The sequence below is a fragment of the Xiphophorus maculatus genome, chromosome 2 (genome assembly GCF_002775205.1).
Source record: "Xiphophorus maculatus strain JP 163 A chromosome 2, X_maculatus-5.0-male, whole genome shotgun sequence".
NCBI classification, from domain to species: domain Eukaryota; kingdom Metazoa; phylum Chordata; class Actinopteri; order Cyprinodontiformes; family Poeciliidae; genus Xiphophorus; species Xiphophorus maculatus.
Window position 1 is genome coordinate 220,642 of NC_036444.1, and position 26,794 is coordinate 247,435.

The following is a 26,794-nucleotide window of genomic DNA, read 5'->3' on the forward strand; positions in this document are numbered from 1 at the left end:
GCACTTGATGGCTGCAGAACAGGTAATGCAATCATTTGGATCAGCTGTTCTGAGATACCGGTACAGCTGAAACATGCAGAGCAGGGGGCCTGAGGACTGGAATTGAGAAGCACTGGGTTAGAAGAAGAAGCAAACAATGTCTCGGGTGTCAGAACCAGAACCTGGGTCGGCAAAGTATTCACTTCCTGTTCCGCCAACCCGACGAACGGCGGCCAGTCAGGAAGAGTTGATCTGAAAAGTGTGGCATGCTTGTTGTTAAACACCAGAACCTCTTCAGAACCTTGTGACTGCATCATCGTTGCTATGGTGATGGCCCCTCCAGAAGCTGCTGTTGGGTCAGAGATGATTTCTTGTGGTTCTAGTGGTCCTGGTTCCGGTCCATTATCAGTGTTCTGTGGCGTCAGTGTATTTGTGTCGCATCATATTTGTTCCCAGGATTCAGAGGTCAGAGTCCGGTCGGTTCCTGCGGGGAACTGGAGAATGGGCCAGGTATCGACCCGAGGTTCTGTTTGCGCCGCGAGGTCGACGGCCGGCAGAGAGCAATCTGTTGCGTCATTTCATCGGAACAGAAGCGGGTCGGGCAGCGGGTCGAGATTAACCCCCGACGGGCCGGGGAGGCTAGTTAGCCTCGTTAGCTGCTGATCCGTCTTCCCACAGCATGGTGCTGCCACCACCTTGCTTCACTGTATGGATGCTGTGTTCAGGTTGTTACTTTCCCCCACTAGGGCCAGGAAGTTCTGTTTGGACCGGGTCAGAACCTGCAGGTTTTGAAGCTGATTCCAACAGACTTTAATCGATCGCAGCTTGTTGCTCTGATGCTGATCTCTGTTTGCCTTCGCGTGACGAACGCAGCCGCCCCCCCCCAGCACCAGTATACCCACCACTATGCCCTCCCAGTAAATGCTGCAGCCTGTCTGGTTCTGGTTACTGGTGGAGAGGAGTGGGAGGGGGGCGTTCCCGCTCGGCCCCCGGCCTCGGCCAATGGGAGCGCTGCGTCTGGAGGTTTTGCTGCTCAGCATCTATAAAAGCAGCTTTGATCTGCTGGATGAGATCCTGAGCGGTTCTCCAGCAGCCAGACGTTAGTGGTTCTGGTTCTAGTGGTTCTGGTTCCAGTGGTCCTTTTGGATAAAATCCTGAGCAGTTCTCCAGCAGCCAGACGTTCAGCAGGTAAAGTGATTTTCTGTTCCATTATTGTAGTGAAGTGGCCTGACCCTGACGGTGAATAAATGAGGATCTGCTGCTGTTAATGATGGATGAGGAGCTAATTTATGAGCTTTCATGTAAATTAATTTTATTTAATAAAAATGTAATTTACTGAATCAAATGTCATTATTTGTTTGTTTGCCTCCAGATATTGCAGCAGGAAGTTTTGATGAGCTGCTGCTGGACTGGATGCCAGTTACTCTAGTAATTACTCTAATTACTCGGACAGTAGCTTTAAGACGGCCCGTTACCACGGCGACCCGAATGTTTTAGGATTTAAAGAAATGATCTGCTGATGATACTTTAGTAGAAACACAGCAGAAGACCTCAATTAAATCAGCAAAACAAAAATCCTACTAATGACAAAATGATCATATCTATAAACTTTAACAACAAGCAGTCAGTCGACCAACGGACAATAAGATATAAAAATGCTGCACTCTGAGCATCCAACCATGTTGAACATTTCTGTTTCGAATCTTAACCTGAAGAGGCCCAGGTCAGAGGTCAGTCTTATATCAGCGTCTTGGTGGACTCGGTGTTTAACGCTCAGCGATTGACACCAACAGTTCCAATATTTCAGAAATCCTGGTGGTCAATCTGTAGCATTAAAGACAGTTCAGCAAAGTCTAACAAAGTTTGAGAAGTGTCACAAACTTTAACCAAGTTTGGCGAAGTTTAACGAGCTTTATCAAAGCGTTATGAAAGGCGTGCCGTGGTTTGAGCAGAGGTCATTTGGTAAAAGCCGATTTCTCAAAATTATCCAGGCAGGAAGTTATGAAGCCTTTAAAGTTCGCTGTGATTTTAAAACACAAACCTAAACATTACAACATTTGGTTTAAATAACAAAATAAAATGATGGTAGCTGTTCAAATTAACTGCATTTATAAAACCTGTATTTGTGTTCCCATCCTGCCTAACAAGACTGGAGGAATTATTGATTAGTTTAGTCTCTTAAAACGATCAATTATTCAGATCTAAGAATTTACTAAAACAAGAAACAAGTAGAAATGTGAAAGAAGGTTTGATTATTAATGACATGATAGATTCCATGTAAATTAAATTATTATTTAGTTAATTTAAATTAATTAATAAATGAAATGCATCAGTTTTAATTTCTGACAACAGTCTATACTTCATAAATGTGATTTAATGCTGCTTGTTTACGTTTCCCACACATAACTAATAGTAACATTAGACCATCTACTTTTATGTGTTAAATATTAAAGTCATTCAGTGATTTTTAGAGTTGAAGACGAATCAAATATGAGAAATTTGACCCATTTTTAATTCTTTGACTTAAAATAAAAAATGTAGTGGATTATTTTTCTGCTTCTGAATTGTTTCTGTCCCAGTTGATCACATGATCTCCAGGCTGTTAACACGCCAGCTGGTCTGGCTGCTGCTTCTTGTCCTGCAGGATGGACAACCAGGCCTACTTGGTTCAGATGAAGAGCAAGCCCCTGACCTTGAGCGGGAAGGTCGGCGGCCCGTTTCCGGCCAAGCCGCGCAGCCGCAGGCAGCGCTGGGAGGTGAAGCCGTCGGAAATGTCCCGCAACACGTTGAACCCGATCCGGGCCATTGTGGACGGGATGAAGCTGATCCCCAACCCGGCCAAGCCCATGATCTCTCTGTCCATCGGTGGGTCTGTAAAACGGTTGCTACGGAAACCAAGATTCTATGCATAATAAACATGAGCTTGTACTTTCCATTTTAAAGAGTCATATTTATGAAAGAAGGCCTTCATTATGAGATTAAAATGAATATTTAAGCTCCAAAGTCTTGATTTTCGTAATTATGACTCAGATATAAGACTTTCACTTCTTCTCTGACTGATAAATCAGACTTTAAAAATGACAAATTAGACTTTCCTTTGTAGAAGCAGAAGTTAAATTCATTAAAATGGCAAACACGTGTTTGCCATTAGTAAAGGGTTTCTCATCGTTTGATGTCTGGATGTTTAATGTTGAATGTTGTTGGATGTTAATGTCGGATGTCTGGCAGGTGACCCCACTGTGTTTGGGAACCTGCCGACGGACGCCGCCGTCCTCCAGGCCATGAAGGACGCCATCGACTCTCAGAGATTCAACGGCTACGCTCCGTCTGTGGGTGAGTCTCTGGAGACTTGAAGGTCCCGACGCCGCAGCGCCGGACGCAGCATTGCTGCATCTCTGCATTGCTGGATCTCTGCATTGCTGCATCTCTGCAGGCTACCTGAGGAGCCGGCAGGCCGTGGCAAACTTCTGCAGCCGACCTGAAGCTCCACTGGAGGCAGAGGTACTCTCTCTCGCCCATTAGCTTGTCTCCGTTGCCCGTTAGCTTAGCTTGTCTCCATTGCAGGACGTCATCCTGACCAGCGGCTGCAGCCAGGCCATTGAGCTGTCCATCGGCGTCCTGTGTAACCCAGGAGACAACATCCTGGTCCCTCGGCCCGGCTTCTCCTTGTATAAGACGCTGGCCATCTCCATGGGCATCGAGGTCAAATTCTACGACCTTTTGGTGAGAAAAGCTGCTTCCAGTGACCAATTCCCCTCAGACCAGTGGCCTGATGGATGAGGGGAGGAAGTGCGTCTCTAACCCTAACTGTTTACTTCCTGTCATTTGTTTGAACTGTACATTACATTAAACTGAATACAGTAAATCAACAGGAACATGCTGTTAGGCCAGAATATTTATAGTTTTATAGTTATTTTACTGTTATTCTACAGATTAATGTGATCAGCATATTACTGTATATGGGATTACAGTAATCTATTGGTGTTATTGTCATTTTCTCCATATCTGTTTTCTGAACTTGAAGCAGGAGAAATGAAGCATGCCTTAAAACTGAATCCTCTGATGCTTTAGAAGAGATTCACATAACTTCTGTGTGCTGTAGTTATCTACTGTTACTGCTTAACCAACTAAACAAACTGCAACTTAACATGTCAAGTGTAGAACGACAGGAAGCCTCTGTTCAGTAAACTCTGGTCACAAATCTGTCCAATAAATAGACGGTCAATCGGTCAAGAATAAATGATATAATTTGGGACAAAACCATGACCAGATGCTACACAAAGTGATCATCTGGTTCCCTTCTGTTGTCATGGTAACTAGGACCACGTCTACTCATTGACTTGTACTTTAAAGTTCACCTTGGTGCAGCAGGTGTGCTTCTAGCTCTGAACCAGAGACCCCGTCTGCGTTTTCAGCCTGAGAAGTCGTGGGAGATCGACCTGCAACACCTGGAGAGCCTGGTGGACGAGAGGACTTCCTGTCTGATCGTCACCAACCCGTCCAACCCCTGCGGCTCCGTTTTCAGCCGAGAACACCTGCAGAACATCCTGACAGGTGAGTTGAGCCTCTCTGACGGGGTCAATGGTTCCTGCAGTGTCTCACCTCGATGCCTCTGTCTTCCAGTTGCCTCCAAGCTCTGTGTTCCCATCCTGGCGGATGAAATCTACAGCGACATGGTGAGTAGCAGCGGGTCAGTCGGGTCGGTCATGTCAGTCGGGTCAGTGATGTCAGTAAGGTCACTCATGTCAGTGATGTCAGTCGGATCAGTCATGTCGGTCGCATCAGTCGCGTCGGTGATGTCACTCGGGTCTAGGCCTGTCACGATAGCAAATTTTGCTGAGCGATTAATTGTCTCAAAAATTATTGCGATAAACGATAATATTGTTTGAAGACCTTTTTACACTGATTTAATATAAATGATGTAATAATGATGTGATTTCCTGCCAAAGATAGATACACTTTATTTTCAAAAGAATATTAAACACTGGAGCTGATAAACAAAATAAACAAAACAACCAAAACCAAAAACAAAATGGATTCTCAGTCTCCATTAACAAAAAATGTACTTGATAAAAACTAAACAACATAAAGCCAAAGTGGAAATAAATACTGCATTCAACCAAAAGACTGCAGATTATGAAGTCTGTATATTATGTTGCCCTTCAGTAATAATTAGATTTAAATAGAGAAGATGGGCACATCGACTACCTGATGCAATAGTTCACACTACATGATTTTTTGCTCCTATTTTTCCCCTTACAACAATCTTAGAACGTTGGTCTTTCTAAGATTGTGTGGTGTGTTACGGTAGATCGTCGTTGCCGCTCCGATCTAAATCAGGAGTTTTCCCCGACTGGGAGCTTTAACTACACCTGTTGAATGTGACAGGTAGCCAATCAGAAAGCACGGATTCTCCTCCGTGTTTTCTGAGGGGAAATTACGGAGAGGAATCCCAAACAGCTGACACCGAGCAACCGAAGTCCAGCGGACATTGGAGTTGATATGTGGAAACAACATTAATGTTTATTCAACATGCAAAGAATATAGAAATGACAAGAGGAGGAGTTGGAGCGAAATTGTTACCAGTTGATAAACCCGGTAACTTTTCAGCTGTTCTTCGTTAACGTGACGTAAACAGGTTCTAATGATTTTCATTCAGTCAGGACTTTACACTGACACTAGCCACATGCATTGCAGGTAGATTGTAGTAAAGCATTGATTAATGCCTGGTTTTAAAATTAGTTCACTGAACTTGTAGCCATTATTTTGTGCCCATTGTTGGACACCACACGGCAGGACCGAACCCGATGGAACCGTTATACCTAGGATTTCTGTCGGCTAATGTGTGGTCTGTCAGGTTTTGAAAATGAGCCGACAATCGGCCGACAGCTCTAAGATCGTGTAGTGTGCGCTGGGCTTTACACTAAGGAAATGAGGTCAGAGGTCAGTGGAGAGCACCGGAGTTGAGCCCTTTTTCATTCAGTCTCATTAACTGAAAGAGAAAAAGGCCGGAAGAGACGAAAGGCCGATAATTAAAATGACGTCGATAGTTTTAATTTATCGTACGATTAATCGATTTATCGTTTATCGCGACAGGCCTACTCGGGTCGGTCATGTCAGTCATGTCGGTCGCATCAGTCGTGTCGGTGATGTCAGTCGGGTCAGTCATGTCAGTCGGGTCTGTCATGTTAGTCATGAAAGTTGGGTCGGTCATGTCAGTCATGTCGGTTGCATCAGTCGTGTCAGTGATGTCAGTGATGTCAGTTGGGACGGTCATGTCGGTCAGGTCAGTCGGGTCAGTCATGACCCCAGAATCAGCAGAGAGGGGGATTAGGTCCACCGGTTTCAGGGAGACTGACCTGAAACCTCTCCTTTCACCCATTTGACCTCAGCAGGTCAAAGGTTAAGCGGGCGCGACGCTAACAGCAGATTTTGATGGTCTCTAGCGGTCGGATGTTTGATGGGCCTTAAGGTCCACTTCCTGTGATTTTCCCTTCAGAGGCGGTTCTGATTGGACTTTATTGGTTCCTTTCAAGCTGATCTGTGGTCAGAGGTTCTGGTTCTGGTGAACTGTTTGGACTCAGTCATGTTTAGCAGAGCATAAATATTTTGGGTTTCCTGTCAGAACCAGAACCTTCCATCGGTTCTGCCACGGGTCAGCAACATTCCTGGGTTTTTCCAGCAACTGGGAGGTTCTGGCAGTTCTGACGGGTCACTGGGTTCACCAGAACCATCCGAGCTTCTGCCGGTGAACAGCAGCAGATCAGCATGACTTTGCAGTTTCAGACGTGTTTCTGTGGGGGCGGGGCGGTTCCGGACCGGCTCTGTGGTCCAACAGAACCGCTGGCTTTATGACTGCAGCAGCAGAGTTATGTAACTGGGTCTGGCCAATGGGGCGGGAGGCGGGTCCGGCTCTAATGAGAACCAGGTTCTGAGTAGAAGCGGTAACTGGGCCGTCTCACGCTCACTTCCTCCTCATCAGAACCAGAACCAGAGGAGCAGCTTGGGTTCTGGAGGCCTCCGGCTAATTTAGTGGACCCTTAAGCATTTGACCTCTGACCTTAATGTTTAATATGACCGGTTCTGGTTCTGCTCTGAATCAGAACCAAACCTGGAGAAGCAGCATTCAGCTTCTATGTGCCACAAATCAGGAACAAACTTCCAGAAACTTCAAAACAGCCAAAACCCAGAGATCCAGACCGGAACACTGATCCATGTCTGACGACTGACGGCGTCAATTTGTCCCGATCCAACATGGCCGTCTGCTCTGATCCTCTCCAGGTTTTCCCAGGATGCAACAGTCCTTCCCTGGCGTCTCTCAGCAGCGAGGTTCCGGTTCTGGCCTGCGGGGGCTTGGCCAAGCGCTGGCTGGTTCCAGGCTGGAGGATGGGCTGGATCCTCATCCACGACCGGAACCGGGTCTTCGGATCGGAGGTCCGACCCGCTTTCACCTTCACTTCCTTCTGATCGATCAGCTGATCAATAAATGCCTTCAGCCTGAGCTTCCATTGAGTCGATAAATCGTTTTCAGGTTTAATGTGTTGCTCTAATATTTGCCTCCATTATCGATTATAAACCGACGATCAGATTAGAAAGGCTGACCGACCCCCACCTGCTGCTGACCCGGCTGTCATGTGACCTCCTCAGATCCGCCAGGGCCTGGTGAGGCTGAGCCAGCGCATCCTGGGAGCCTGCACCGTCGTCCAGGGGGCGCTAGAGAGCATCCTGAATGACACGCCGCCCGGCTTCTACAGCAGCACCATCAGCTGCCTGCAGGTCAGTCTGCAGACGGACAGCGTGAACATTAATTCAGATTATATTGCAGCAGAAAAATAATCCATATTAGGATGCAGTTTACCAATATTGATCATCAATCAGTGATCAGCTCTGGGATCCTACTGATGATGATGAAGGTGGGCTCAGCCTTTGTGTTGATGCCGGTCCAAAGGTTCTGGGACTTGATGATCCCAGAACCTTTGAAAAGAGAGTCAGGCCCACAGCATGACACATCCTCTGCCGTTCTCAGGTTTTTCCCGTTTTGAAAGCTGAAAATCTTAATTTGGTCCAGAAACATCTTCATGTTCAGTTTCATACGACGCTGCTGATGTGATGAAAGATGAATTTAGTTTGGTCCAATCAGCCTGCAGGGCTCAGCTTTAGCTCCGCCTCCACCCAGAGATGGGCCAACAGCAGGCAGATGCCTCACTCCGACAGGAATGTGATAAAGATTAGTCTGTGCTCTTCCTCCAGTCCAATGCAGAGATCTGCTTCAGTGAGCTGAGCGCCGTCCCGGGCCTCAACCCCGTCATGCCGTCCGGAGCCATGTACCTGATGGTGAGTAGAGGTCAGCCTGAGGCCGTCATCATCATCGTCATCGGTCCGAGGGAAGAATCAACTCAAATTTGATTTGTATAGCACATTTCAGCAGCAGCAAAGAGCTTTACATCATATCAAACACAGAAACACAATGAAACATAGAATCAACAATCAAAACACGACATTAAGTCAGGCTCCATCAATAAATTTGTAATTGATTACGTTTCAAATACAACCCTAAACAGGAGGGTTTTTAGTGGAGTTGCATCCATAAAGGTTTACCTGTTACACTCCTACTGTGTTATATGGAACAAAATACCTGTTGCTATTTTTATTCCCCCTCACGCTCACACAGTTTAAAACGATGTAAACAGCATTTTAATGGGCTTCTGGCACCAGGTTCTGTTCACCTCTTTCACTGAATCTGGAGCAGGGACTCCGCCGGCCCTCATCACAGCACAGACTTCATGAAAATACAGAGAAGATTTACTTCCCTTGTTTGTTCACTTCTGGATTTAAGCGGAGTCATTCTGCTGGTCATGAAGCAGAAACTGCAGAAGGATCAGAGTTGGACCAGAGACCCGACGGCATCAGCATCATTTTATTCTCGGCAGAGAGAAACGGCAGGAAGTCGAAGCGGCCTCTAACAGGACGCCATGTGTTGTTGCAGGTCGGGATTGAAATGGACCATTTCCCAGAGTTTCAGAACGATGTGGACTTCACGGAGCGCCTGGTGACGGAGCAGTCCGTCTTCTGCCTGCCCGCCTCGGTGAGACAATCATCAATAATCACTAATATCAATAAGTGGTGATGAGGACGCCAGGCAGAGCTGCTCTTCCTCTGGCTTCAGGCGTTCGAGTATCCAGACTTCTTCCGCATCGTTCTGACGGTTCCAGAGGAGCTGATGCTGGAGGCCTGCGGCCGGATCCGTGAGTTCTGCCGGGCCTGGTATCGACCGCCCAGCTGCGACGGCAACGACCTGGACCAGTGACCCGGCTGGTTCTGACCCGGCTAGTCCTCGTCCACATCGTGTCCTCTTTGATGCTGGGAGGTTCAGGGACGTCGCCTAATATTTATATTTTATACAGGCAGCAAATATTAAAATATTACCCTCCATTGTTTTTGTATATTTATAAACTGAGTCTGGATGTGATCTATTAAGGAGTTATTAGTGATCTATTAATGCTAAAATAGGTGCGGCCCAGCTGGTTCTGATCCGATTCTTCAGATCTTCTGGTTCACCATGCTATGCTGAACTTGCTACCGTTTCCTGTTTATCATAAACTGATTTTTCTGTTGCTGTTTCTGGTTGTCTAATAAAACTGTGTCATAGCCGCTGCTGAAGGGCTTTTATTTCGTCTCAACCCGTCTGCAGCCTTCGGGTCGCGAGATTCAATATTCAGTAACAATAACAGGTTTTATTTATGATGCCTATACAAATATATCCACTTCCAAGAAAAAACGATGATTAAAATGAGAGCAGCACTGATAAAGTCTCCGTCTGAAACTTCAAACCATGAAGGGAAGAACAAACCAGAGAGAAGGAAGTCTGGAGCAGCTTGGGGATCTAACAAACCGGCATCCTGTGGAGTGACTCGGGTTCTGCTGAGTTTGGGTCAAAGTTCACATGTCCTCTCTGAGACAATCTCAGTCTTTTCCTGTGTGATGAGAAGCTGCAGCAGCCAATCAGCGTCCAGTTAGGAAAGCTGGAAAATCAACAATGGAGATTTCCTGGGACAGATGTCCATATGAGGTCATACCTGCTTTAGTGGGCGTGGCTCAAAAACACCAGTGGATAGACTGACTGCGATTTGTTTCTTATAAAATATCATAGAAACAACCTTTATTTTCCCAGAGAGATGTTAACACTTCCAAAAGTTAAACATTTATTTAAAAATGCAAGACTAACAATAAAATAATAATATATTGTTCAGGATTATAACTATTATGTAATTGTGTATTTAGCAGAAACAGAAATATCGTACTCCAATGTGCAACTGAGTGTATGTTTTTTTAATTGTTTATTTATGAGTCTTTATATAACCAGGTAGAAACCTGCTGAGGCCAAAGTCTGTTACCATGGTTACCAGGGTGAAAGGTCATGGAAAAGATAGCAGGCTGTTTCCACTTTAGTGAACATGAACAATAAAAACTCTAACTCCCTCTGCTGGCCACTGAAGACATTACAGCGCAGACACATGCACTGTCATCTGACTGCCCTGCATGCGCATATGTGTGTGTGTGTGTGTGTGTGTGTGTGTTTGTAATATCTAGAAATGAATGGAAGTCAATGGAAAGTCCCCACAAAGATAGCCACGCAAACATGTGTGTGTGTCCTGCTGCAAGTTTAAAGCCAATGACCTTTGAACCCAGCCAGTACACTCCTGTATTTACTCATAAATAGTTGCTGGAGGAGCAAAACTTTGACCTTTGCCCTATAATGAACTTCCTGTTTGATAAAACCAGAGAGAGACACAGAGAGAAGGAACAAACGGGGTCAGAACCAAACAAAATCAGGCCAGAAAAGAAGAAGAGAGGAAGAAGAGGAACGCTGCCGTAGCAACTGAAGCAACAGCAGCAACAGCAGCATGGAGCAGCAGCAGGACAGACACGTTCAGCTGAATGATGGCAACCGCATGCCGCTGCTGGGCCTGGGGACATGGAAGGTACACACACTGATACACACACTTGTGTCTCCAGGTTCTGGTTCTGGTTCTGGTTCTGCTCTGTATCAGAACCAGAACCAAACACAGAGAAGCAGCATTCAGCTTCTATGCACCACAGATCTGGAACAAACTTCCAGAAAACTGAAAAACAGCAGAAACCCTGAGATCCTGTAAACACAGACAGAAGGTGGTTGGAGCTGATTGAAAATTTGATAAGATAAGATAAGATAAGATAAATCTTTATTGTCATTGTCACAAGAACAACAAAATTCAAAGGGTGCCATCAGTCAGTGCATATGCTTAAAAACAAAAAATAACTGTCTCACAATTTACACACAATGTAAGAATCAACAAACTGGCAAAAAAAAAAAAAAAAAAAACCCTAATAAATAAGAACAGCCATATTCTCACATCCATCATTTATGATGATTAATGGTTGTTTTTGATTGCATTTAGTTTTGTTATTGCTGTCGGGTAGAAACTGTCTCTGAGACGTTGGTTCTGGTTCTGGTTGCTCTGTATCTTCTGCCTGAAGGCAGCAGTGTGAACAGAGAAGGTCCGGGGTGAGAAGTGTCCTTTGTGATGTGTTGTGCTTTTCTTAGACAGCGGTCGCTGTGCAGGTCCTCCAGTGAGGGGAGAGGGCAGCCAATGATTTTTTGGGCTGTATTCACAACCCTTTGGAGAGCTTTCCTTTGAGCCGTAGTGCTGCTGTTATACCAGACGCAGATACAGTAGGTCAGTATGCTCTCTATGGAGCACTTGTAGAAGGACACCAGCAGCTTCTCCTTGATGCTGTTCCTCCTGAGAACCCTCAGGAAGTTCAGTCTTTGCTGGGCCTTTTTTATCAGCTCCAAGGTGTTCATGTTCCATGTGAGGCCCTGCTCAATGTGGACCCCCAGGAAACGGAAATCAGCTACCCTCTTTGATCGATAATCGGACGTGACGATGGTTATCAGCTCCAGCTTCTGTTTCTGTGATGTCATGAGGGAAACATGAAGTGTCTTCCTGCAGGAAGCTGCCGATGCGGTAGGAAGTGGCGGCAGCGTCACAAACACCCTCAGCTTCTTTCCCATCAGTCCAGGTGTCTGAAACCTGCAGAAAGCGGCCATGTTTAATCTCCACTGTGATAGTCGCTAGCTGCAGCGATGATGTCACTGAGTCGGACTGACGCGTTCGCTCGCCTCAGGCCTTCCATCAGGCGCCCGTCCAGCCCGCTGTGGAGGCCGCCATCGCCGCCGGTTACCGCCACATTGACACCGCCTTCAGCTACGGGAACGAGGTGGAGATTGGCAAAGCGCTGCGCTCCAAGATGGAGCAGGGCGTCATCCGGCGGGAGGACGTGTTCGTCGTCACCAAGGTGAGAGAGCCTCCGCCGCCGCTGCCGCTGCCGCCGCCACCATTAAACTTCCTCTGCTCTGTCCTCCAGCTGTGGTGCACGCACTTTGAGCCCGAGGACATCCCCGTCTGCCTCAACCGCTCCCTGCAGGACCTGCAGCTGGACTACCTGGACCTGTACCTCATCCACTTCCCCGTCGGCTTCAAGGTCAGATCAGAGGTCAGAGGTCAGAGTTCAGAGGGCTCTTACAGGAAGCTCAGGTTCTGTCCGGAAGGTTAGCGCTTTCAGCAGCAGCGTTATCGTCCGTTACCATGGTAACTGAATTGCCAGAGCTAACACAGAGGTCCTGAGATCAGCGTTAGCATGTTAGCTTCCCGGCAGCTCTGGAGGAGCTGCAGAGCTCCACAGCTCAGGACCAGCAGCTGATTTGTTGAAAATGTTTCCTGGTTTTGCAGAAATCGGGAGACAATCTGTTTCCAAGGAAGGACGGGAAGATTGTGACGTCGGACACGGACTACGTGGACGTGTGGCGGGTGAGACCCGGCGGCCATGTTTATTCAACTCTTACTGAACATCGTATCTGCATAACTAGATCAATAAATCAAGTATTGATGAATGACCGGTCCTTCCGTCTGTCTCCCGTCCCTCCAGGGTCTGGAGGCGCTGCAGGCTGCCGGCAGGGTGAGGAGTATCGGCGTGTCCAACTTCAGCGTCCTGCAGCTGGAGCGCCTGCTGGCCCTCTGCAGGGTTCCTCCTGCTGTCAACCAGGTGCTGCCAGAACCAGCCCATGTCTCCAGATTTCATGTTTTGCTTCCACTGTATTTTCCCGGCAGGATAAGGGCTGTAATCTGAAACTAACCGGTCCACCTCGGACCCGGTTCTGATCCGGTGTCTCTGGCAGGTGGAGCTCCATCCCTACATGGTCCAGAAGGATCTGGTCGAGTACTGCAGGTCCAAAAAAATCGTGCTGACGGCCTACAGCCCCTTTGGCTCCCCTGGAAGACCCTCAGAGTTGTAAGAGCCGGTTTGTTAGATCTCCTCTGATCTGAACTTGGGGAGCGGCGGCCATCTTTATCTGTTCAGTTTTCTAACTCCTTGTATTTTATCATTTATAAAAAAAAGTTTCCATTCTCCATATTTAGCACATCAAGTCACAAACATCATTTCCAGTAAAACCAAACATACGAACATCTCAACAAGCTGAAATCCTAGGAAATATTTTCTCTACAGTTTAGAGGAGATAAAAAATATCAATTAAAATATTGCTGTGCTGCTTTTGTCTACATATTAACAGAAAAATATGTTACACATATCAGTGGTTCCAGCTTCTCTTAAGCCAGTCAGTGGACTGGTTTAGCTGGCCGTTGTTTTGTTGCTATGGTTACAGCAACACAAGGACATCAAACAGGAAACGTTTTCCTTAGCTTAAGAAATCAAAGACTAGATGGTTCCACTGAAAATGAGAAAATTCAGCCTGGAAGCATTTAGAAATCTTTCCTGGGAATGGACACTGCGCCGTGATGATGCTCTCCTCCAGTTTTTTAAAAAACTTAACGTATTGATTTGGTTTCCTTCGCCGGCTGCGGCACCAGCTGAAGGCCAAACAGAACCGGTGTTGTGACTGTCAGTGCTACCTCGTCAGATTTTACAGTAGCACGGACAGATGGCTAAGTCTGTCTGTCGGTGCTACCCGTCCAAAACTGCTACCATCATGTTTACAGTCAGAAAACTATAGCAGGTTGTTAATGTTAAATATATTGGATAACAATACTAGAGTGACTGAAGTGGAAGCTTAGCAGTTATGGTTAGCTTAGCATCGGAACAATTTCTATCCATGACGAAACCACAAGAAGATCACTTCCTTCATCTGAACATCTACCTGTTTAAAATGAAAAGCTGTAGATGTTTGCACTAATCCTTTACTAGAATATCCTACCTGTTAAAATATTTTAGATACAGAGGTTTGTAAGAATAAAACAGCATCAGACAGAGGAAACAGGTTTTTATTGGAATTAAATTAAAGACAAATACAGATCAGTGTGACTCTTTTTTGTGCATTAATCTGTTGTATGACAGACTTTATTAAATTACCCCACAATGTGTCACTGAAATGATAGGATATGATTAATATACATTAATATTACATGGCTATTACAATCAATCCCACATAGTATCGCTAACTTCTATTTAGCAAAGTTTAGTAATAAAAAAGAGTGTAATTAAACTAAATGTTTTAAAGTATTGGGACAAAATAGCCCAAAAAACAACATATTTTTTGTCCTGATTAACCGCCAAATAATAACTTGTTTACAGTAATGACTTTGCAGACAAAGTATGTGACGTACCATCAGGGGCGCTGCCAGGAATCTGGGGCCCCATGACAAAAGATTAAATTGGCCCCCCACGCAGCTGCTGTTACAATGTCTTGAGTCTATCTGACCCATCAAAAGTGTAACAATTTTAAAGGCTTGCAACTGCCTTGTTTTCTTTGGTCCAGTACTGATAACTAACACAATATTTACTGCTCATGAATTTTACATCCAACAGTCCACATACAGTTCGCAGTAGGTTGCTTAAATGTTGTCTGTTAGTTTTAGATACTGAAATGTTTCCCCACCAGCAACAGTCAGAGGCAACATGTAAAATATACATGAAGCATCCAGACTTCTCAATAAATGCTATGTAGTTGCATTTTATTCAATCTGTAGTTTATAACTTTAATAAAACATCTCCATATTTGTTAAAGCTGTCATCATGTCATGACAGTTTGTTATGAGACAGATAATCTGTGAAAACAATCAATCTCCTCCACCTGCTCCCCGAGCTGCTATTGCTAGCTAAAGTAATGAAACGTTCCGACCAAAACAACCAATCAGAACCAGGAGGAGGGTCCTAGCGCTATCAATCAACCTCATTCACTCGCTGCTAAATATGCTAATGGTGGAAAAACAACTTACCATTACAGGAAAAATGTTTATCTGCTGTCACTGGTAGCTATGCTAACTAGACTAAGCATTCACAACAGGCTGCGCTAGCTACAGCATAGGGTTGAGCAGCACCACGAGATTGATTGACAGCACTAAAACACTCCTGTCTCTGATTGGTTGTTTCTAGAGAGAACTGGGAGAAAGCAGAGGAAATAGATTTTTCACAGATTATCTCTCAGGAGAGGAGAGAGGACGGGTCAGGAGGTCAGAGCTGCTGCTGACTGACTCACCTGTTGTTAAGAGGTAAAAGGTTCAAGTTAAATATATGAATATGTTTGTAATCTTTTTCCTTAATTCATTAAATGTTAGTGAAATGGAGGCAAACAGTCTGTAGCTAAGCTAACTATGCTAAATGGTTGATAATCTCACAGTCTACCCACCTCTCAGAGAAAAACTGGGTTACAAATTTACACTTTTACATTTTTCTCCCTCTGTCTCGATTTTTGGAAAACCTGACTTTATTATTTTTCTTAGCAGCATAGAAACAGCCACAGTGGTTCTTGTTTTCTACTGTCTGCTGCTGAACATCGTCACCGTCAAGCAGGAAGGAACCATTTCCTGCAGATCCAGGAGGTTCAGGGCAAATGTGTGTTTTTTTGGTCTGGGAAGGGGAACATTTAATTTTTACTGCTAAAAACAATCTGAGAAAATACAATATGATAAATTTTGCAATTCACAGGGCCCCATTTTTTTTATTTCTATGAACAATAAATAAATAAATAGTGGAGGGCCCCATGTTGGTCAGGGGCCCCGGGAATTGTCCTAACTTTCCCCCCTACACGGCGCCCCTGCGTAGCGTCGATGTGCACATTACCACAAGGTAGGACGGATTTACGGGTAGCACAGATAAACAGAACACCTGCCCTGGATCCCAGTGCTGTTGCTCTGTGACCAAATGCCTTCAGCGCAAATTTTTAAAAATCTGTAACAAAAGGATCATCTCTTTTCCTTCTGAATCTGCTGTGATCCCATTTAACCTTGTATCTATTCTATAGCTCGTCTTGTTAACAGTTAACCTGGTGTTCCATCAGATTACCGTAGCTGTCAGAATAGCCTACATGCAGGTGATTAGCTAAAGCTAAAGCTCCTCCATCCATGATGTTAGCATTAGCATTTCTCAGCTAAGTTAGCACCTAGCGCTAGCTGCTTTTGAATCATCTTTCCTCTCTTTTTGTTCTCCTCTGGTCGTCTTGTGAGGATGTCATTATGATATAGTTTTCTATAGAGGTGGATTTACGGCAATTTAAGGTATGAAGCTCTAAGCGTCTCTGTTCAGGCATACCGGAAGCGGAAGTCGGTCTGTTTATCATTTAAACTTGAAACAGTCTTGTTGTTGTTAAGCTGCAGTGACTGAAGCCTTTAAACTGAACTGTTAAATGAACAGATTCACAAATTCAACCTTTAATTTTCGTTAAATATCTTTAATTTATTCGGCAGAAGTAAGCTCCATTTTTTTTAAACCACGCATGGGGTGTTCTTCCGGAATACAGCAGTTATTTATCTTGGCCACTGTGCAAAAACGGGAAAACAAGAGAACGTTCTTTAGGAACTGGGGAGACCGAGTTCATCCTGGGGTCGCCATAGCAACCTCTAACCTCTGTCTCCATGCCGACCAGCGGTTTGAGAGAAAGCCACAGAGGCCAGCAGTCGTCCTGGTGGAGAAAAACGCTCTAGCTGATCAGCCAATCACTGAAGCCCTCACAGAGCCGGCCCTAGATATAAGCGCCCTGGCCACCAGGGGGCCCCGCAGAAAATGTTTGTTGATTTGATGTTTTCAGCATCAATAAAGTAAATGAATTTAATATTTAAAGAAAACTTTACATTTCCTTTAAACTTTACAGAAAATAATAAGATTATTCTCTGCAGTCCGGACAGGAGGCGGGCCCTGAGTGAATCTGGGTCGGCCCTGCTGCTGTTTTTCTGGACCTTTTAAAGGTTAAAATGTTGGTTCAGGTTTAGAGTGCTGAGGGTTTTAATCCAAGGTCAGCTGACCTTTTATTTCTCTGCTCTGCTGCAGGAAGAGAGGCGAGGCTGACCCCCACAAGCTGCTGCAGGACCCGGTGGTCGCCGCCATCGCAGGGAAGCACCGCCGCAGCCCGGCACAGGTCAGCAGGGTGTGTGTGTGTGTGTGTGTGCTGCAGGATGTGTGTGTGTGTGTGTGCTGACCTGAATTGTGTCCTTGCAGGTTCTGCTGAGGTTTCATGTGCAGCAGGGAATCCCAGTCATTCCTAAAAGTGACAAACCTCATCACATCCTGGAGAACACAAAGGTAGAGCCCAACAGAACTGGTCCAGAACCGCTCCTAGGACCGTTTCCTCAGATCCTCCCAGAGAGCCCCCGCCTCGGCCCAAAGCTTCCTGCCAGAGATTCATTCAGCTACCGAGAACGACTGGGAGGAAACCCAACGGCGAGACGCGCCTGCTGACCCCGTCGCCGGGCATGCCGTCGCTAGACATGCCGACCCCGACCCCATTGCTAGGCATGCTGACCCCGTCGCCGGGCATGCCGTCGCCAGGCATGCCGACCCCGTCGCCGGGCATGCCGACCCCGTCGCCGGGCATGCCGACCCCGACCCCATTGCCAGGCATGCCGACCCCGTCGCCGGGCAGGCCGACCCCGTCGCCAGGCATGCCGACCCCGTCGCCGGGCAGGCCGACCTTTCATAGATTTTCCCCGACTCGGCGCCGCCGGGCGAGGCTCTCTGGGAAAACGGACCCGGTTCTACCAGAACTCCTTGAGGTTCTGAACCAGCCTGAACCTTGCAGGTCTTCGACTTCGACCTCGGCGAAGACGACATGGACGCCCTGAGAGGCCTGGACCGTGGCTGGAAGGCCTGCGCTCTGGACGAGTGAGTAAGAACCAGAATCGGACCCGGCTGCTCGGGTCCACATGCTGACTGTGGTTGTGCTCCTCAGAATCAAGTCCCACCCCTACTACCCGTTCGAGTGACGGAGGGGGCGGAGCCAGCCGGACCGCATGATGGAGATGAAGAACGACATGACCCAATCTGAAACAAAAACCTGGTTCTGGTGGTTCTGATGCTTTTATTACAGTACTGAGCACATAAACGCCTCTGGAGTGTAAAGGTCCAGTCTGGCTGGTTCTGATGAACCGCCCGATTAATTTTTTATACTTTGATTCTTCCAGAGTTTCTGCTTAGAGCTAAAAAACAAAGTCTGTTCTGACCTCTGACCCGGAACCACAGACCTGGATTCAATTCAGCTCAAACAGCATGATGCTGCCACTACCATGCCTGGCAGCAGGTCCAGACAGAACCACAAGGTATCAAAAGCTACTTGGTTCTGTCTGGACCTGCAGACCTGCTTCCTTCCCGTGGTTCTGGACCGCTCCGGAACAGAACCGTCTGCAGCGCTTTAGTTCTCCTGGAAACATTTTAAAAAGCAAACATCTGATCAGATTGTTTCTTCCTTTGATCTTAAATAAATCTGAAGAAGCTGGTTTCCTGTTTCTGCTCTTTCACAATAAAAGTCTTGAAGGCATTTCTGCAATAATCAATGAAGGTTAAGCGGCAGCTGGGTGGACCGACCCGACCCGGTAGACGTGCAGCAGATGAACTGGGCCTGGTTCTAATAGAGAATAAAATGTGCATAAGTTATAGAGCAGAACTCATGGTTCCAGTGGTTCTGACCCAGCAGCAGCAGAATCAGCGCAACTAAGGCGGCGATGCTCTCCCACCTCCTCAGCCCGGCTCCTTCTTCTCTTGTTCCGGACGCGGCGGTTCCGCCCTGACAATGCACACGCAGGCGGCGGCGCCGGCGGTGTGCATGGGCAAGTCGGGCCCTTGGGACCAGAATCCGGCATCCGGGTCGAACACCTGCGTGACCCGGGAGAAGGCGGCGCTCTCCCAGCTGTAGCCGCCCAGCACGTAGATCCTGCCGGCCCAGACCGCCAGGCCCGCCTCGCTGCCGGGCCGCAGTAGCGGCGCCGCTCGGGTCCACTGATCCGACCGCGGGTCGAAGAACTCGGCCTCCAGGATGTCGAAGCGCTCGGCGGTGTCGGCGTGGTCGTCACTGCCCCCGATGGCGTAGACGAGGTGGCGCAGTGATGCCATGCGGTGCCAGCCGCGGGCCACGGACATGGGCGGGCGGTTCCGCCAGGCCTCGCCGGGCCGGGCCAGGTCTAGGCTCAGCAAGTCCCGCCGGTACGGCCCAATCTGGAAGTCGTGACCCCCAGAGATGTAGATCGCCCCCTGGTGGACGGCGCCGGCATGGCCATAGGTGGGCCTGGAAGACAAGCAGAACCTCAGAGTCCATCATTGAGCAGAACAGACCAGATATTTTTTGGGGCGGCTTCTTCTGCATCCTGTGTGCCATTTTTACTATTCAACTTTTATACCATTCAGCTTGTTCTGCTAATGTTGGCTATATTTTTTGGTATTCATAAACTTTATACTTTTTAGAATATTCAGCTTTTTGGAATTTTTTCAGCCCCATTGAAATGAATGGACTAACAGCAACAGCTCCCTCCTGTGGCAGGATTGAGAATGACAATATAAAATGTCATAGGTCATTTCCTGTCTACTACAATGAACCAGGCAGGTTCAGAGCTGTCAGGGAGGAAACAAGGCAGCAGCCATTTTGAGGTTGGGCAGTAAACAGCTTTTTAACACCTGGGGAAAAGTGAATAGGTTTAAAAAACTGTTCTGCACCAATTGGTATATGGAGGACCAAAACTGACAATACAAAATAAAAGCATAAATATTTCTGCTTTTATTTAGGTCCTCCATATTGGTAATACTGTTTGTATTAGTAATACTGTTTTTTAAAAAACATTCAGCATACACCATTCACACTGTATTTTTTGCAGAAAATGCACATTTTCTAGTTCATTTTGTCTTGTAGAAATTCATTGCTCGCCCGAACATAATGATAAAGACTCAGATCAGCTGAATATTTCACTATAATTACATTCTAGAACTTTATTTTTTAAAATGTGCAACCTTTTGGATTTAGATAATGCGGTCAGAAGATAAAAACTAGTAGCCACGCCTAAGCTTTATTATATATATATTTTTTTGTAATTATTTTTTTATTTAGAAAGCCAGATTTCCATCACATTCATTAATTACAGCTTTACCCATTTAAGATTGTACATGAGTATACAACCAGAGAGTCCAAGTGATTTTGTCCATACTGCCTTTCTGGTATTTTCTTTTATAAACTTTTACTAATTTCTGTTGTAAACAATAACAAAAATGAACAGAATTGAACAATAATGGGGATTGCACCATCTCGATCAATAAAAACCACAAGAGCATACAAGGGCAGGGCACATAATATATTCAATTTTTACATTGAATATATTTTCAATGTGCTTGTGGAACTCTTCCCAATATGGTTTTATTACCTGGCAGTCCAAAAAACATGGAAGTGGTTTGGCTCCGTTAGACCCACCAAGTTGCTTTGACATCGTCTCTGAATGGGTGGAACAAAAAAATAGTTTTTCCAGCAAAACTCCAGCCATGTGTTTGATCCGGTGGAGACCCACTGCAGCTGACAGATTTCCTCCCAGCCTTCTTGTGAGATTATTACCTTCATTTCCTTTTCCTCTTTATGTATTCTGTATTCCCATGTTTAGATAGCTGTATGGCATTATATAATTTAGAGATAATTCTGCTGTCTGATCTGGATTTAATTAGTGATAGAAACACCTCCATGAAACTTGAATCATTTTAAAATGTCTATGAAAATAATGTCTCACCTGCAGGTACCTAAAAAAATCATATTTTTCCAGTCCATGATCCTTTGTAAGGTTTCAAAACTGAAACTCTTTGTGGACAAATGAATAATAGGTAGTTAATCCTTTTGAAATCCATAACTTGAATCGATCCTATTTGATGCAAAATCTGAAAGCTTTATTATATTTTAATAAAAAATAAATACATCAAATTCACATCACAAGTTTACATTATGTAGTTTTGGTGTTTCACACCGTCTGTGCTAAACTGCAGGTCAGATGGCTGAGCAGCTTCACCGTTTCTCTCGTTTTTCCTGCTGTCTGTTCTTCAGAGCGGCTAACTGCTAACTGCTAGCAGCGCTGCTAATTCATTCTGCTGCTAAACTTGGCGCATGTGCTACTGCGCTGCTGCTGGTTAAACTCTGATTGCTCCTCCGACTGAGCAGCTCTGGTAGCAGTCGGCATGGAAACGTAAATCACGAGCCAATCAGTGAATGCTGCCAGCAGCCAATCAAATCGTTTCGGCGCCCTGGGCGCTGCTGGTTCTATCCCTGAAGTAAGTATGAAAATCTCTAAACAGCCGAGCAGAACCGGGATTGGACCGGTTAGAGGCGGGCTAGTGGAAAAGCGCCTAAACTGGGGTCCCTACCTGGGCAGCGGCGGCCCATAGGCCCAGCGGTCCTCGGCAGGGCGGTAGAACTCGACGGACGCCAGCGCCCCGCCGGCGTTCCTGCCCCCCACGGCGACCAGCGACTCGCCAACGGCTGCCAGGTAGAAGTCGACCCGTCGCTGGTTCATCGGCGCAAACTAGGAGACAGGCGGGTCAGCACAGGAAGCTCTGAGCGGGGAAGAGGCGGGACTTCCTCTGACCTCGGTCCACTGTTCAAGGCGCGGGTCGTAGCGGTGCAGCCGGTCGCAGGCGGCGTCTTCGTCGTTGTCCCTGGAGGCGCTGCCGCCCGCGGCGTAGATGAAGCCCCCGAGAACCGCCAGGCAGTGGTGGCTGCGCGGCGCAGGCAGCTGCGCCTGCAGCTCCCAGCGGCCCGACTCGCCGTCCAGCCGCCACATGCTGCCGCTCAGGTCCTGGCCCGGCTCGCCCACCTCAGAGAGACGCAGACCGGTGTTAACCTTTGACCTCATGTTTCAGGTTGGTCTGGAGGAAAGCGGCAGTACCTCTCCACCAATAAGCAGCAGCCGCTCCACCCCGCCCCGCAGCGCGGTTCGGTCCGTCTGCAGCAGCGGCTGGGCGCTGGGCCGGGCCTGGTACCTCAGAGCCTCCTCCATCAGCTGCTGGCAGCCAGTTCCGTCGGGCAGCTGGGCCCGGATTGCCGGAAGAACCCAGCCCACCAGGTCTCCGGCCGGCATAAGAGGGAACCGGATGTGGGTCAGCAGCTGCTTGGCTTGGGGAGTCCGGTCCGTGTTCTGGCCCAGCCACTGCAGAGCGGCCTGCAAGAGGTTCTGCTCGCTGTCGTACTGGATCTGAGGCAGAACCAGAAGCTCCAGAACTGGTGCCAAACGTTTGGACCTGAGGTTCAGGAGTCTTACCTGGCTGCTGGACAGATAATAGGTCAGCTTGTGCAGCGGAAGGTTCTGGAGGAAGTCTGGAGTGAGGCGGAGCCTGGAGAACCGGGCCAGAACCCAGCGGTCGATGAAGCTGTCCAGCCGCTCCAGGCTGTAGAACCGGGCCAGCTGCTGCAGGTCCAGGTAGTTCTCCTCGCTCACCTGCTGCTCCAGGTACTGGCAGCAGAAATCCACGGCACGCCACAGCTGCAGAACCAGAACCAGAACATTCTGGTGGTGAGAAACAGCCACTGGATCAAACGAGGAGATTTCACTTAAGGAAGTCTGAGCGTTGAATAGGCCACGCCCACTGACTCTGGTACCAGGTCTGGTCCCGGTCCCGGTACCGTGGCAGCGTCTCACCTGCAGAAGGTGCGCGGCCTCCAGCACGTCATGGACGTTTTGTCCGTCCAGCTGCAGCTGTCCGCTGTACAGGAAGTCCAGAACCGCCTCCAGGCCCACAGAGGACACGCCCACCAGCTGCACCTGGGACACATCAAGAACTGATTAATGAAGCTTTGACTAGGACACGTCTGTTTGGCTCTGCTGGAAATAAATGATTTTTGTCTCTGAACTCACAGAGGGCAGAGGTCCGATCAGAACCATCCGGTCCCATCAGAATCTGAGTGTTTCCACGGTGTGAATAGTTTTGTCCTACCTCTGGCTGGAGCTCCTCCCTCATGCCCAGGGTGAACATGGCCCGGAAGTAGGGGCTGCAGACGACCAGCAGGGCCCGATGGGCCCGGAACCGCCGGCCCGCCGCCACCAGAACCACGTCACAGAACCGGGTCTGCTGGCGCTGATCGCTGAAGCCCCGCAGAACCTCCAGCGCCTGGTCCAGGAAGCGGAACGTCTGCAGGGAGGCAGAGGCCCGTTAGAACCCGGAGATGCTGCACTGGTTCTGGTGGAACCGGCTCAGACAGAACTGGCTCAGTCAGAACCGGGCCAGACAGGGTATGGTCAGGTAACGGCCGTTGGCATGGCAACCAACACCAATCAGCTGCACTCGGTGGTGGACAGGATGGAGTTACGATGAAAACACCAGAGGGGACTGGAGAACTACATTACCCAGAATGCAACAGTCCAAACCATGAAACGCCCCAGTATCTGCTGCAGCTGGGCTGCTCTCACCTGCGATGGTTCGCTGACCCGGCAGAACCGACCCGGATGGTCCGGTCCGTCCATGACAATCACCTGGGAGACAAAGACAGAGACACTGAGAGACAAAGACAGCGAACAAGGAGGAGACAGAGTCCTTACCTGCGGCGGGGACACACCGGGAAGGGGGACATTTTCTTTTTGAGCCAAGCAGGAAACCCGCTGCTAGTTTTCATGTCAGCTTATCTCTACTGTTAACTTCCGTTAAGGGCTTTCAAAATAAGGTCCTAAGAAAATTTGTGTTTTTTTCTTTTGTTTTCTTTATGTTCACAAAGTCTGTTGCCATGGTGATATAGGCAGCGTCCATCTTTGGCCCCCTTCAGTCTATGATGTGTACTACAGCCCGCAGGGCATCAAAACATAAAACTAAAATAAACTAAAAAATAATTTAATTCAGAGTAAAACGCAGCTACAAACGTAACAACAGAAGGAGAAAAAATATTTATTTTGTGAAAGAAATCGGAACATTTTTTCCTGTCTCTTTTATTTCTAAATCAAATATTTCAACCGGAAGTTTTACCTTTTTTGTGAGCGTTCAAGACTAAAAATGTTAGCAAGACTTTGAAAAACCATGTCAGTAGTTGCAGGCGGACTTTGGCGAACTGCATTACCCACAATCCATTGCTGCATGTGACGTTTTGAGTTAAAAGGCGAATTTATGGCAATGTTTTGTTGCTTGTTCGAGTCTTAATAGAAAATTTAAAGAAAATAACTTGACAGGGCACATTAATAATAAAAAAGTTTGATTTGATAAACAGCAGAAAAAAGAAGAAGTAAAAAAGAATAGTCACAAACTAACGAAAGTAAAACTAAAGGTCACAAATGCAAGACAAATTTAAAATCTTAAATTAAGATATTAACATGTTGGTATAAATATTGGGCTTTTGTGACGGTGCAACGTTTAAGCACTCTGTAAAATAAAATTATTTCACTTTAAAAATGGAGGTGATTTTTAGAAAGCAGTATTTGTGAATAAATTACATCATTATTTAACTCATCATCCCGTTAGAAGACCAAATTGTATTATTTTAAAACTTCAATATAGAATAAATTTCTTGTGTAATATCCACTTTTTGAAATCTCTCTAAAATCTTTAATTCTCAACTGAAAAAATGTTTATTATCTCAAAATGTCACAAAATGTAGGAATTGATATTTATTTTGAATTTCTTTTGCAGAAAGTCATTATAGAGAAAACTTTACACATAATTATGAAATTAATATCTTAAGTTTTTGTGGGAGTGGAATAGAAAGCTATTTGGTTCTTATTGTCATGATTTTTAAATGTTTTCTTCTCAGACTAGAGGAGGAGAAAACTGATTAATCTATTGTTACATTTTTGGTTAATAAAGCCATAACATTCATAGTTTCTTTTAAAAATGACATTTTATTTCCATTAGTCTTTTTATTTTTCACATTTAAAAGAATCTGTTTTGTTGTAGTTGTACAGTTTAACAGCAGCATGCCTCAACAGTGACCAGTGCCGCCATTTTGGATGTGAAGTTACGAGCCAGGGCTGTTCCCTGACGTGACTTTGACTGAGCCCACTCTTCACAGAGGCGCAGGATTTTGAGCTCTGGCACCGGGCCAATGAGGAAAACAAGTCGACAGGTTATTTGTGGTTTTCATCAGCCTGACTTCCTCATGGCATCAGATTTATGAGTTTTATTACTGATATTTCCACACTGCCTTTATTGTGATCATTTATTCCATCCAGCAGTTTATCACTGTAAAATAAAACCCTCATTAGAAATTAAAACTTTCATTCATGATTTTTTAAAATTTAGATTAAAAACATGAAAAACCTGCTTTTATGAGAATCTGCTAGAACTTTAAACATATATTTCTCATAACTTCAACAAAATGTTCTACTTTTAACATGATGATAAATATTTAAGTTTTAGAAATGATTCCCCACCATGACTTTCTCATCCCCACTGGAGAGACAGAACCGGAACCAGAACCAGCTGTCCCATCTGATACATTCACCTGGATCAGTGACTCCCTGACCTCTGTGACCTCTGACCTCAGATTGACTGAAGGAAGTCAGTGGGTCAACTTCCTGTCAGACCTCCTTCTGGTCAAAAATGTTGAATGAAACAGAAAATAACAAGATCATTTATCCTGATTTAGGCATCAAAGTCATGTCATTTGAACCTAAACTCAAAATCAAACAACAAAAGCACATTTTATTCATCTGTTTACAGACATTTTATAATTTCTGTTTGGGATTTTTGAGTTTAAATCAACTGAAGTGATTTTGTGTCTCAGCTGCAGACACCTAAGTGACCAGCAGGGGGCAGAACGCTGCTGCTCCCACACAGCAGGTGAAAGTGATGGAGGACGGAAGCAGCACTTCCTGCTGCATGGGGCTCTCAGCCTGAAATCAACCGCATGTTTTTACTAGTAATTAAAAATCAACGACAAACAGAAACTGTGACTAGAGCTGCTTTTATTAAACATTCAGAATATGATCCATTGAAACAGGAATTAATCAAATCAGATCCGATATAGTGAAGCCGGAACCGGAAATGATTCATTCACCCTTCAGAATAAAAGATGGAGGAAGGAAGGAGGGAAGGAAGGTAGAAAAGAAAAAAGGAAGGAAGGAACCCTAATCTCTAGTTTCTAGCTGTAAGAACTGAAGCTGTGTGTTGACTCTACATCTATAATTCTAGATCATTCAGCTCCATCACAGCTGCCTGTCCACAGCAGCTCTGCTCTCACAGTAGAGGAGAGTGAGGTGAGGCAGGTGATGAGGAAGGTGAACCCAAGGAAGGCTGCGGGACCTGACGGTGTGTCGGGACGGGTGCTTAAAGACTGTGCAGACCAACTGGCTGGAATCTTCACAAAGATTTTTAACCAGTCCCTGTCTCAAGCCACTGTCCCTCCCTGCCTAAAGTCCTCTACCATTGTCCCCCTGCCGAAAAGAACCAACATCATCACCCTGAACGACTACCGTCCAGTGGCACTCACACCGATCTTCATGAAGTGCTTGGAGAGACTGGTGCGGAGTCACATCCTTGCTGGCCTGCCTGCTGAGCTGGACCCTCTCCAATTTGCCTACAAAGCAAAGAGGTCCACAGAGGACGCTGTATC

At 46.4% G+C, this 26,794-nt stretch overlaps 3 protein-coding genes across 7 annotated transcripts; 2 read left to right on the plus strand and 1 right to left on the minus strand.

Annotated features, from left to right (window-relative positions):
* Nucleotides 1-79: 79 nt before the first annotated feature.
* Nucleotides 80-9,634, plus strand: tat (tyrosine aminotransferase). 2 transcript variants are annotated; one of them, XM_005815506.3, is made up of 13 exons: nucleotides 80-1,167; nucleotides 1,352-1,407; nucleotides 2,624-2,844; nucleotides 3,208-3,312; nucleotides 3,413-3,480; nucleotides 3,544-3,702; nucleotides 4,395-4,533; nucleotides 4,603-4,655; nucleotides 7,261-7,413; nucleotides 7,627-7,755; nucleotides 8,230-8,313; nucleotides 8,966-9,064; nucleotides 9,146-9,634. In XM_005815506.3, the coding sequence occupies exons 3-13, from the start codon at nucleotides 2,625-2,627 to the stop codon at nucleotides 9,284-9,286; spliced, it is 1,350 nt and encodes a 449-aa protein (XP_005815563.1). In that variant the 5' UTR covers nucleotides 80-1,167; nucleotides 1,352-1,407; nucleotide 2,624; the 3' UTR covers nucleotides 9,287-9,634. The 2 variants fall into 2 exon arrangements, with proteins under 2 accessions (XP_005815563.1, XP_023207723.1); XM_023351955.1 differs by lacking the exon at nucleotides 1,352-1,407 and having other exon boundaries at nucleotides 81-1,167.
* Nucleotides 9,635-10,743: 1,109 nt separating this feature from the next.
* LOC102226702 (aldose reductase-like) lies at nucleotides 10,744-18,743 on the plus strand. 2 transcript variants are annotated; one of them, XM_023351969.1, is made up of 10 exons: nucleotides 10,744-10,961; nucleotides 12,148-12,318; nucleotides 12,388-12,504; nucleotides 12,753-12,830; nucleotides 12,949-13,065; nucleotides 13,199-13,311; nucleotides 17,302-17,389; nucleotides 17,470-17,553; nucleotides 18,050-18,132; nucleotides 18,200-18,743. In XM_023351969.1, exons 1-10 carry the CDS (start codon nucleotides 10,884-10,886, stop codon nucleotides 18,231-18,233), a joined length of 963 nt encoding a protein of 320 aa, XP_023207737.1. In that variant the 5' UTR covers nucleotides 10,744-10,883; the 3' UTR covers nucleotides 18,234-18,743. The 2 variants fall into 2 exon arrangements, 1 of the variants encoding a protein (XP_023207737.1); XR_002754385.1 differs by having other exon boundaries at nucleotides 17,470-18,132; nucleotides 18,200-18,216.
* klhl36 (kelch like family member 36) lies at nucleotides 18,309-24,815 on the minus strand. Of its 3 annotated transcripts, XM_023351931.1 has the most exons (9): nucleotides 23,799-24,815; nucleotides 23,670-23,732; nucleotides 23,197-23,391; nucleotides 22,902-23,024; nucleotides 22,524-22,769; nucleotides 22,152-22,457; nucleotides 21,852-22,079; nucleotides 21,631-21,788; nucleotides 18,309-19,528 (listed from the first exon to the last, which is right to left on the minus strand). In XM_023351931.1, the coding sequence occupies exons 2-9, from the start codon at nucleotides 23,721-23,723 to the stop codon at nucleotides 18,985-18,987; spliced, it is 1,854 nt and encodes a 617-aa protein (XP_023207699.1). In that variant the 5' UTR covers nucleotides 23,724-23,732; nucleotides 23,799-24,815; the 3' UTR covers nucleotides 18,309-18,984. The 3 variants fall into 3 exon arrangements, with proteins under 3 accessions (XP_023207699.1, XP_023207705.1, XP_023207713.1); XM_023351937.1 differs by having other exon boundaries at nucleotides 22,524-22,745; nucleotides 23,670-24,808; XM_023351945.1 differs by lacking the exons at nucleotides 23,670-23,732; nucleotides 23,799-24,815 and having other exon boundaries at nucleotides 23,118-23,288.
* Nucleotides 24,816-26,794: the final 1,979 nt, after the last annotated feature.

Excerpts from the sequence above, each read along its gene's own strand:
- tat (XM_005815506.3), top strand. The coding sequence starts at position 2,625 with ATGGACAACCAGGCCTACTTGGTTCAGATGAAGAGCAAGCCCCTGACC. Across the intron at positions 2,845-3,207 it reads CATGATCTCTCTGTCCATCG|GTGACCCCACTGTGTTTGGG; the intron begins GTGGGTCTGTAA and ends GATGTCTGGCAG. Across the intron at positions 8,314-8,965 it reads CCGGAGCCATGTACCTGATG|GTCGGGATTGAAATGGACCA; the intron begins GTGAGTAGAGGT and ends GTGTTGTTGCAG.
- LOC102226702 (XM_023351969.1), top strand. The coding sequence starts at position 10,884 with ATGGAGCAGCAGCAGGACAGACACGTTCAGCTGAATGATGGCAACCGC. Across the intron at positions 13,312-17,301 it reads CCTGGAAGACCCTCAGAGTT|GAAGAGAGGCGAGGCTGACC; the intron begins GTAAGAGCCGGT and ends GCTCTGCTGCAG. Across the intron at positions 17,390-17,469 it reads ACCGCCGCAGCCCGGCACAG|GTTCTGCTGAGGTTTCATGT; the intron begins GTCAGCAGGGTG and ends GTGTCCTTGCAG.
- klhl36 (XM_023351931.1), bottom strand. The coding sequence starts at position 23,723 with ATGGACGGACCGGACCATCCGGGTCGGTTCTGCCGGGTCAGCGAACCA. Across the intron at positions 23,392-23,669 it reads GGGTCAGCGAACCATCGCAG|ACGTTCCGCTTCCTGGACCA; the intron begins GTGAGAGCAGCC and ends GCCTCCCTGCAG. Across the intron at positions 21,789-21,851 it reads GCCTTGAACAGTGGACCGAG|TTTGCGCCGATGAACCAGCG; the intron begins GTCAGAGGAAGT and ends CCTGTCTCCTAG.